The following is an 11,250-nucleotide window of genomic DNA, read 5'->3' as shown; positions in this document are numbered from 1 at the left end:
TTGAGTCGTTCTAGCTGGCTGTTCTTGTGCGCTTCGGCGAGCTCTTGCCACGTGTTGTGGACGCCCATCTTAAGGAGACATGATGTAGAGGCCATGGCGGGGAGTCCCAGGGCGACTTTGATTGCCTTCCTTATCATGATGTTGAGCTTTTCTATTTCACCGTTCTTTAAAGCCAGGTACGGCGTGCCGTATGTGATGCGGCTGGTGAGCAGTGCTTGTATTATGCTTAGAGTGTCTTGCTCCTTGAGCCCGCTTCCTTGGCTTGAGATCCTCTTGACAAGGTACATGAGTTGCGAAAGGGTGCGTTCTAGTCTCGGTAGGCTTGCTGCTCCCGATCCGTCTTTGTGGATGTGGAGTCCAAGTATTCGCATGGTGTCGACTTTCGGGATTGTTGTCCCGTTGAGTGTGAGGGTGGGGTCAGGCTCTTCGTAGTTGGGTGGTCGGCCTCTCATTTTTGCTTTCAGGACGAGGTGCTCAGACTTCTCTGGGGCGCAGCAGAGACCGCAGTTTCGGAGATAGCTTTCGATGGTGTCGACGGCTTCTTGTAAGCTACTTTCTTGCCTTCCAACGTTCGTAGCTCTGGTCCAGAGCGTGACGTCATCAGCATACATCGCGTGACGCAGATCTGGTATGGTCTCGAGGAGTAGGGGTAGCGTGATCATAGCTACGTTAAAGAGTAGCGGTGAAATGACGGACCCTTGTGGGGTGCCTCTGTTTGGAAGTAGGAAGCTTTCACTGCGGATGTTGCAGATTCCGACTGTTGCCGTGCGGTCCATCAGAAAGTTTCTGACGTATGCGTAGGTCCTAGTGCCGTAGCCGGTGTCTTCGAGATTGTTGAGGATCGCGTCATGGCTAACGTTATCAAAGGCTCCCTTGACGTCTACTGCCACTATGGAGTATTTGCTTCGATTGTTTAGGTGATCTAGAAGGCCTTCCTTTAGTTGTTAGAGCACGCCCTGCGTTGAGAGGTGCTGCCTGAAGCCGAACATGGTGTCTGGTAGGTGGCCGTTGCCTTCCAGGTACTGGGTAATGCGATCGTGAACCATGTGTTTGAAAAGCTTTCCCGCGCACGAGGTGAGGGAAATTGGGCGTGGGTTCTCCAAGCTGAGAGGTTTGTTGGGCTTGGGGTTCATGGTGATGTCGGAGTGTTTCCACACAGCAGGCAGCTCTCCTTTCTCCCAGCACTCATTGTAGTAACGGAGGAGAGCCTCAGTGGCCTGCGGCGGTAGGTTGCGTAGCTGTTTGTTAACGATCCAGTCTTTACCAGGGCTAGTATTTCTAGTCAGCTTGGATAGGGCTACGTGGATTTCGGCCTGCGTGAACGGTCGGTCGAGTTCTGGATTCGGTTTTCCAGAGTATTCTTTGCTGCGAGTTGACATGGTAGAGGGTGCGTCTCCGCATAGTTTCTTTTGTAGTTCTCGCAGGAGGTGTTCTTCTGATCCGGCATGGTTGTGGATAAGACTGTGAAGATGTTGCTTCTGTTTCGTTTTGGTGGGTTCAGTGGCCAGGAGTGCGCGTAGGAGGTGCCAGGTCCTCTTCGTGCTCAGAGTCCCCTGTAGCTTGTCACAGAAAGTGTGCCAGTTCTGCCTGGCGAGGTGGTCCGCATAGTCTTGCGCCTGCTTGGTAAGGAGAGCGATACGTGTTTTTAGCTTTCTGTTAAGCTTTTGTCGCTTCCATCTCTTCAGGAGGCCACGTCTTGCCTCCCAGAGATGGAGGAGGTGCGCATAGACCGCGGGTGTATCGGCATCGAGTTGTATGATCTTGGTGTAACGTTCTGCTGCGTCTAATACCTTTCTGAGCCACTCGTCAATGTCAGTTATGCTTGCTCCGGAATCTAGCTTGTCCCTAAAGGATTTCCATTCGGTTAGCCATGCACTTCCGGTCTTGGTCTGTTTACGGGTGTGTGCTACATCTAATTGGAGGATATGGTGATCTCTACCTAAGGTTTCCTGGAGTCGACTCCACTCTGCCCAGGGGACGTCCGCAGTAAAGGTTAGATCGGGGTTTGTGTCCCCGGAGACGCTGTTTCCAATTCTCGTGGTCTGGAGAGGATCACTCCAGAGGGTGAGTCTGTGTTGCTGGGCAGCATCATGCACTCTAGCATTCTTATTTGTAGGGGGTATGATAGCCCCATGCCATGTGCGAGGCGTTGCAGTCTCCCACTATGATGAATTGGTGTCCATTCGTGGATTTCCTGATTTTTCGCACAACGTGATCGAAGTCCGGCCGCTGGTCACGAGGCGGGCTGTACACGCTGCCACGAATAGGCTTTTCTGCGTCTTTCGTTCCGGTAAAACCTCGATTAAGGTGTTTTCGGTGTGGGTGTTCCCTACGTCGTGTTTTTGGTCTGTGAGAGTTTTCACCAGTATGGCAGTTCGTCGGGTTTGTGCATATGTAGCGTATCGTTGCAGTCGGGTGTTCTGCGTGTTGGGGCGCTATAACGTAAAACTATTCCAAACTTTTCTATTCCAATTCTGCTATCAGCCCTCCGCGATTGGTCAAAAACTCTTTTCGACCACCCCCCATTTCACCTGTCTGTCAAGTGACGTTACAAAAACCGCAATACCTCCCCATCTGATATGATGTGTGCACACTGATTATGCAAGATTTGACAGAAAAAAGAAAAACAGTTATTTCTGATTCGATTTCTTTTCGCCATTAGCCCTCGGCTATTGGTAAAAAGTTTTCGGGCTGCACCCACTTCACCTGCCTGTCACGCGACGTCACAAAACCGCACGAACTCACCGCGTCAAAGTGACGTGTACGCGATAAAGATGCATTAATATGCCGAACAAAACTGAATTTTTTTCGGAATAGCCGCAGGCTGCCCCGTTCCGAAAGGAATAAAAGATAGCTGCCGCCGATCGCTGAGACGCTGGCTACTCGCACCTGCCGGAGAGCATGGGTGTATTTGCGTATAATAAAACTTCTTGCGTGACCGTGTAACGTTTTTAAGTACTTTCGACACGTTTACTACCTCATTCTGCCAACTCTTCTTTGCTGAGGGTCAATTTTAGCGTCATTATTAAGCTTCCGTTACATGCCGCCGCGATTTTCGACCAGCCACCACAAGCTAAGTAAGGGAAAGCCGACAAATCGCAGCCGCCGGCACCACCCTCTTCATCCGGTTATCGGTTTTCAGTGCACTGGCTCTGCCCTAGGGAATCCCTCTCCACTTGAGCGTTCTCCTCGCCTCTTGTCAGCCAATTAGATACAACAAGCCGCTCAGTGTTGGCAATGTTATTCGTTTTTCAAGCAAACAAAAGGGACCTCCTATGAACGAGGCGAGCGTTTGATTGGTCTGTTCAGACAACCCTATGGGTGACCGCCCGGTGCTTGCGTCGGTGGTTACGCAAATTTGACGTCAGGAAATTGGAATAGAAACATATTGGAATAGTTTTACGTTATAGGGCCCTTGGTTTCCTGTAGTGCTATGACGTTGGGTTGATTCAGCTTGACGAATTCTTGTAGATTGGCGTGTCGAGGGCGGTATGATCGACAGTTCCATTACCATATGCGTATAGTTGAATGCTAGTTTTTTGCCTTGTGGTTAGGGGTCACTATCGTCGTAGGATTCGAATTCGCGTCGGCGATCGCGAGTGGGCGAGACCGAGTGACAGTCGCTGTGGCTGTTCGCCCGTGCCTTCTTCCGAGTCGTGGGGCGCGAATTGTCGAGCTGTGCTTTAGTGATGTAGTTGTTATTTACATGCGCGATAAAATTGCTGAGCTGTGGTGCGATCCCATCAATTTTGGCGTTTAACGTGGCGATCTTGTTTTCGAAGGTAGCGGCTGTTTTTTCGACTGCTGATTGGACAACTTTTTCCATTGTGGCGTGAATGTTCTTCATAAAGGCTTCTTGAAATATCAGGCACCTTGCATCCACTATGGCTTCAACGTCGGCCTTGGTCAACGTGGTTCCCGGCTGTCTGTTTATGTTTTCGAGCTCCTGGCATTTTTGATGCTGCTTGTCTGTGAGTTCTTGTTGTTCTTTGCATTTTCGAAGCAGTTTGTCGGTGAGCTCTTGCTGTTTCTGTTGACTGCGGAGTAGCTTGTCTATGAGGTTCTGCTGGCTTTGCGATTGGCTGTGCTGTTTGTGCAGTTTGCTCTGCTGGTTCTGCTGCTTGTTTTCTAGGACCCGTATGACTGCCGCTTCGGCCGGTGCATCCAAGCTGCTCGTGCCACCCGAGTCGCTCGAGCTGTTTACCGCATCGGCGTAGCTCACGCGTTTGACTGAGCGGGAGTGAGAGCGGGAACGTGAGCGCGAAGCACTTCTCATTATTGGCTTGGAGCTGCTGCGCCTGGATGAGCTGCCTGCACTGACACTACTCGAGCTGGTGGCCGAGGTGCCCAGCCCCGGGAACTCTTCATTGCTGGAGCTCCAGCGGTTGTCTCTTTCTTGTATTCTGTTAAGGCGCTGTTGCCGTATATTGTAGGGTAGAGGGCTTGGATTCAGTCTCTTCCTGCACTCTGTACTTGCAATTTCGTGCGCTTCTCCGCAGAGCTTGCAGGTCGGTTTGCAGTCGTGGTCTTGTGGTTGTCCAGTCTTGCCGCACTTGTAGCAAATATCTGGGATAGGTTTCGGACAGACGTCTTGGCGGTGTCCCATGTTGGCACAGGTGCGGCAGTGCTGCACTGACTTGCGATATGGTCTGCAGCCGAAGTCTACGTTCTGCAAGATGATGTAGTAGGGAACGTGCGGTCCTTTGAAGAATACGACTGCCGCGGTCCACTGACCCATCATTCAGGCGTGAAGGACGGTGTATCGTGCCGGTGCTCGGATTCCTACCATAAGTTCTGCGGTGCTTGTTCCTGGTATGAGGCCATTGATGACGCCTCGGGAGACGTCGTCAGGGGTTCGTATGTTGCCTTTGACGTTGTGGTAAGTGCCTCCGAGCTGTCTTCTGCTGATTCTGGCCAGCATCTTGGCGTCTTCCTTGTCGCCCGTGCTTGCGATGATTAAATTTTCGGTTCTCTGTACTTGTACGAGTACGCACTTTATCATTGAAGTCCTACGGCGATAGTCCACTCACTCTACCGATGGCGTGCATGACTGTGACGGTATTCCATTTGGCGAGGTCGAGACCTGCTTGCGGGCGGTAGACGATCTTAAAGTCGTCAAGTGGCAGGGGCGGCATCCTGGGTCTGCGTTGTTGCTGTGAAGGTTCTGCATTGGGCGTTTGCTCATCGGTCGGCTTTTTTTTGCCGGCGTCTTTGAATTCTAGGTGTCCTTCTTGGCTTTCTTGTTTCTTGTGATCCAGGCGCTTTCCGCTTCGATTGTTCGGCCGCTTTCTGCATCATAGTTCCAAGTACCTTCCCTGGTGTTTTTTTCCGTCCGGTCTGTTTGCATTGCATTTGCTTCATCTTCTTTCTGGTTTGAAATTTCGCTTGCAGCAGCTGCTTCTCGGCTCATCGCAGGGGCTCTTCGCCGCGGCGTGGGCGAGCGCTCGTGTGCTCGTGCTCATGCGGCGCGCGGCGCGCGGCGCGAGGGTGTTTCTGCCGATGAGATCGGGGAGCTGGTTCTGGCGTTAGGCTTTACTGGGCGGGCGGGCGGTCATCGGGAATAACGCTTGATATCTTGAGATAAGGTGCACTCACCCGAAAGTGGCTAGTGTCCGCCGGTTACTCTCGTCTTGCCGGTTGCACCGGTGCAAAACTTGGGTTCGTCACTGGCCTTGTTCCGGGTTGAGAAGCACGAGAAGCGGGAGCCCATGTGGGACACTGCTGAACTCCACGGCCCCCTGGCGGGTTTTTTCAGTCTAATGCACAAATTATATTTATTCACGCGTTAGAAAGTTTACATTCCTAACTGATGCTACAGCCAGTGGGGTTTTGACGGTCTAATTTTATAACCATGCCCGCTCCCTATTCGTAGTGGGCCCATTTGTTTTGCAGAGGATGTTTGGGCCCTAGGGTAAAGAAATGACCCCCCTACTGCCGAGACTGCCCTGCGTCGCTTGGAACCACTGCACCCGTAGGTGACTTGAGCTCGCTGTGCAGAAGGACGCGTTCCGGCATGGCCAAATGGGTTGAGGATCCCTCTGCCTTGCTGCCCGAGTCTCCTTATGCCATTTCTCGACCCTGAGTTCTTGCGGTGGTGCTAAACCTGAGTGACAGTGAAATTTCTGCAAAAAGTGGCACATCTGCAGGCGTTAAAAACTCTTGATCAGCATGGGTTTGAGATTGATGGATTATACGTACTATGGCATACTGAGCTCTCTCTTTAACGCGACCACCCCCGCTCGGATCAAGAAACGTACTGTTGAGCTATGCTTCACTGAACGCCGAACGAGGCGATAAATTTTGCGCTGACTGCGTCATGCGTGGCGCAACAACAATGCCTTTTGTTTACGCGGAACATGCATTATTGACGTATGTCTCCATTTGTGTATACACAATGGTAGCAAAGCAAGATGTGTTGGTAGTACGGTTGCAAAGATATAAGCGATAATAGCATAACATGTTTTTGTTGCATGTATTTTTAGCAAGAGATCCCCTGCTCCCGATTTTAAAGATGTTTCACGTCAGAATTGACCCCTACCGAGAGCTACGACTCGCAGAAGCACAAATGCCTAATTTTGTCCGGCAAATCACCAACCTTGTACCGTGCTTACGAGGAAGGTAAGGACATATGCTACAGGTAAAGGTGGGGCTCAAAAGCCGTTGGCGTTACAGCGAGACGCATTAAGCGAGGACATTGAGCTTAGCTCTTTTTTATTAAAAGCTTCCGTGACCAGATTGCGCCTTCGAAATTCCAAAATTCGCGCGTATGGGAATTTATTCAAAGAGGCATGCTCGTAACTGCGCTGGCAAACAAAAATTCAGTTGTTTAGCTGATGTCGGAAATGACGGCAACATTCCTCATTCCACCCACGCACACGCACTTGGAGAGAGCACTTGCTGCCTTGAGTGGCTTGGGTAGGCACCTCGCCATTACCGCGCCCTGGTCAGCTGCTCGAGTAGTCTTTTTCTAGCAAAATATCTGTCTGCTGCGCAATCTATTTAGCATTTCCTAAAAGATCTCTGAAAACCTATAGCGCGTTGTGAAAGTACTTCGAGACAAGGTGGCAGCCCGCGAAGTCGTCTTACTTATGCAGCGTAGTAGGGAGAGAAAGTGTGGCAACGTTCCTTTTCTTTCGAGAACTTTCCTGGGCTGTATTCTCGTTGCAGATATGAGGCGATAGTGCCTCAGTTTTGAGTAATCTCAATTCGACTCATTGGAAGTGGCCTCTTGCAATCGCTAAACGTGTGGCGCCAAATCATGTGCCTCTCGAAATGGCAACATTTTTTTTTTAGTCTAGGCTGGTCGTGCATGTATTGTATACTCCCCATATAGGTTTCGTATATTTTTATTGGGGCCTACGAAACGCTGTAAAACTATGCGGTCGCTGGATATTGTGTTCATATTGTTATCTTATTACGGTAACCTGTACGCGCAACTTCATGGGGTTTCGAACAGACGTGCGGGCTTACTTTGAAGCAATTCTCGTAGTAAGGCGGGTATGGCGCTATAAGCACATGCGCAACAGACGTGGACGCGGACAGGACGCGCGCAGAAGTTTTCCGTGTGTTTAAGCGCAGTACACCCCTTATTACAAGATCAACTTCCTCCAACTAGCCCAACTTTCCACTTCATTGAAGCAATTAGTTTGAATAGCATCGAGCTGACGGATGGCAAGAGTTGAAACCCAATGCTGCCCATATCGTCAACGCACGAGAAAGCAAGATATGGGCAAAATGATTCTAGTGAGTGACGAAAGCGGGAAGCTTTCCTACTGTACTGTATGTTCTTGGTTTAAAGCAAGAAAGGTTTCGTGGTTTCTAAGCTTTTCTATTCCTACACGTTGCTTTATTTAACGCTGTAATAAATGAAGCATTCTCAAATTAGCTGTGACATTTCAAAGTATGTTTATTTTCCTGTAAAGTACAAGGGCAACACCGAGAAAGAAAAGCGACGTAAACAGTTGACGAGCCCAACGATTGAAGAGTTTGATGGGCCCAGTAGTACACAACATATTCGAATAAGAATACAAAAACGACAAGAGAGTTGGACTTGTTGGCACGTATTCCAGACTTGAGATTTATTTACGCAGCGCAAAAAGCGCGTAGGACGAGATCAAGAAGCACACTGGACACGACGATAGAGATTCGAGCAATTAAGGTATGAAACAACATGAAACCATAACAATGAAACGAAAAAAAAGGGGCGATTCGTCGTTACATTCGGCATCACAAACGAACAAACAACACAAGAAAGAAAGAAAGAAAGAAAGAAAGAAAGAGAGAGAAAGAAAGAAATCTACATCGCCACACTTAGGCAAATAGCACTTACAAATACAACCAGAAGTATTCATATGTGCTGCTAAAAGGTTCTGAAATGCTTCCAACAAAGAAACTATAATGACTACATACACCAGAACATTGCTATACTGCATAAGGTTTTCATATTACCAACAGGTCTATAACTCAGTCCCATTTACACTGTCTTAAAGAGACGGCTGGAAAATATATTGGATTTGATATTGTACAGAAAACTTCGAGATATATATACAGCGATAGCAGTATGGTTCCTCGCTTCACTTTAATCGGTAAATAGGCCTTCTTATGGAGAAAACCGCTCCTTTCGTCAATGAAGTTGATGGTCAGAAGATAACATGTATCCTTTGTTATAAGAGACAGCAGCAGGTTTTCAACACGTGATACAGTTTATGCATAGCGGCTGACTGACCATACCGCAGCCGGTGTTTGTGATTAATCTCAGCAACATATGATGTAGTGTACTTCATTTCATTTCATTTTGTTGCCTTAAAGACCCACGAGGGGTATTACATAAGGGGTGGTACATATATTTTGGTGAGCAAGTGTTAACACAGCGAAACATGACACATTATTGGCAAAGTTGAATGAGCACGTGATGGCTGCGATGTCGTTGGGTAGGTCGTTCCAGTGTGCTGCAGTACGGGAAAAAAACGATGCAGCAGAGGTGGTAGTTCGGGCACGAGGTCGGGAAACTTGAAGCGGATGACGAGTGCGATGAGATATGCGGGCTGGAGAGACGATGTAGGGTGCGCGGCCTAGTGAACTATGGAAAAATTTATGAAACAAGCAAAGGCTGGCAATGCGGCGACAAAGTGATGAGGGTAATAAGTCGGATTCAGCTTTCAAAGCTGACACACTGACGTCGTAAGAATATAATAAATGGATGAATCTGGCTGCTCTGTTTCGGACCGATTCGAGTGCATTGATAAGGTAAGCTTGGTGCTGGTTCCAAATGGGCGAGGCATATTCTAATTTTGGTCTGACAAGGAATTTGCACGCTAATAACATCACATGCTTAGGGGATTGGCGGAGATGACGTCTTGAAAATCCAAGTGTTTTATTAGCGGATGAAGTGATGTTCGTAACGTGTGTACTCCAAGACAAGTCGCCACACAAGGTAATGCCTGAGTACTTGTATGATAGAACCGGTTGTACAGGGACGTTAGCTATGACGTATGGGAAATGAAGTAGGTTACGGCGACGCGTGAAGGACAAGATTTTGCATATTTTAAGGTTAAGTTCCATTAACCAATTGGCACACCATTCCTGTATGCGGTTAAGGTCGTCATGAAGAGATGTTTGGTCAGACGCATTATTAACCTTGCGATAATTTACACAATCATCGGCGAACATGCGAACATTACTAGAGACATGCGTTGGTAAATCGTTAATGTAGACTAGAAACAGAAGCGGACCGAGGACAGACCCTTGCGGGACACCTGACGGTACTGGGATAAGATTGGAGTTGTGGTTGTTAACGGTGACGTACTGTGAGCGGTTAGTCAAGAATTTTTCTATCCATTTAAAGATATTAGAGGGGAGGTTCAAATATGAAAGTTTTAGTAGTAGGCGTTTGTGAGGAACCTTGTCGAACGCTTTTGCATAGTCTAGAAAAATAGCATCGGTCTGTAGGTTAGAGTCAAGATTAGCATGCGAATCATGAATAAAAATGGCCAGCTGTGTTTCGCATGAGAAGCCTTTTCGAAAACCATGTTGCGCAGAATGAAAAAAGTTGTGACAATCGAGGAAACTCATGGCATCGGAGTAGATGTGTTCCATGAGTTTGTAGGGTACGTTGGTAAGGAAAATGGGACGATAGTGAAGGGGTGAATTTTTTTACCCGATTTGAAGATTGGAACGACCTTACCGCTTTTCCAGTCGCGTGGTAGTTTATTTATTTCTTCATACTGTCAACTCTCTGCTGAGGGTTCTTACAGGGAGGGTTTAAATACAGGCAGACTATATATACAGGTGCATCAAGCGGCAGCGGAATCGCAAAAATACATGTTTAACATTTTTTCAAATTCACAAACATCACTGGCTTCTGCCACAAAGCTTGGTATTGCGTTCCAGAGTTCAATCACGACAAGGAAAAAAGAAAAGCGGAACACATCACTGTGAGCAAAGTAAGGACGTACAACATATTGATGATTAACATGACTGCTTCGTTTTCCTGGAAGCTGCACATACTCATCTTTGTTGATTTTTAAATGTCCATGTAGTATTCTGTAAAACACTTTCAGACGATTTTTTAGCCTTCGTACTTCTAGTGTTTCTAGTTCACAAGACTGCAACATCAGTGTAACGGAATCTAAACGGCGGTATTTTGAGCATATGAAGCGCGCGGCACGACGTTGAAGTTTTTCTAACTTTGTAGTCATTTCTTTCTGATGAGCGCTCCAGATGACTGAGGCGTATTCAAGTAAAGGTCTAACAAAAGCTTCATAAGCTATCAGCTTAACATCTCGCAAAGCTTGACCTAGTTTTTGCCTTACGAAACCTAATCTCTGATTCGCCTTCGAGCATACATTTTCTATGTGAGTATGCCATGTCAGATTATGCGTAACTGTAACACCTAGGTATTTAAACTGGTTAGCACGAACTAAAAAATTACCATCGATGTAATAGTTAAAAGACAGAACGTTTACTTTCTTAGTCATGTGTGTGTATGTTGATTTAATGTAGTTTATATTCATATCCCATAATTTACACCATCGGCTGAAATTTTCTAAACAGCGACTAATTCTGAGTTGATCCTGAACATTGGTTACGGTAGAATAAATTAGGCAATCATCTGCAAAAAGCTTCATTTTTACCGGTTCTTCAATAACAGAAGAGATATCGTTTACATATATAAGAAATAACAGTGGGCCAAAGACTGATCCCTGAGGAACACCTGAAAGCACTTGGAGTGGACTCGACAGGCTGCCATCT

The 11,250-nt window shown here is 47.6% G+C and overlaps 1 protein-coding gene across 1 annotated transcript; it reads right to left on the bottom strand.

The window, feature by feature from the left end:
- Nucleotides 1-944: 944 nt before the first annotated feature.
- On the bottom strand, nucleotides 945-4,738 carry LOC135915689 (uncharacterized). Its single transcript, XM_065448821.1, has 2 exons — nucleotides 3,878-4,738; nucleotides 945-1,313 (listed from the first exon to the last, which is right to left on the bottom strand). The coding sequence occupies exons 1-2, from the start codon at nucleotides 4,736-4,738 to the stop codon at nucleotides 945-947; spliced, it is 1,230 nt and encodes a 409-aa protein (XP_065304893.1).
- Nucleotides 4,739-11,250: the final 6,512 nt, after the last annotated feature.

Source organism: Dermacentor albipictus, unplaced genomic scaffold (genome assembly GCF_038994185.2).
Source record: "Dermacentor albipictus isolate Rhodes 1998 colony unplaced genomic scaffold, USDA_Dalb.pri_finalv2 scaffold_13, whole genome shotgun sequence".
Taxonomy (NCBI): Eukaryota; Metazoa; Arthropoda; class Arachnida; order Ixodida; family Ixodidae; genus Dermacentor; species Dermacentor albipictus.
Note: the sequence above shows the minus strand (reverse complement) of the source record. Positions and strands in the feature narration are given on the sequence as shown.

Bases quoted from the DNA above. Each gene is read 5' to 3' on its own strand.
- LOC135915689 (XM_065448821.1), bottom strand. From the start codon at position 4,738: ATGGGTCAGTGGACCGCGGCAGTCGTATTCTTCAAAGGACCGCACGTT. The intron at 1,314-3,877 runs GCAAGGTGCCTG...CCGTTCACGCAG, and splicing joins ACGTTGAAGCCATAGTGGAT to GCCGAAATCCACGTAGCCCT.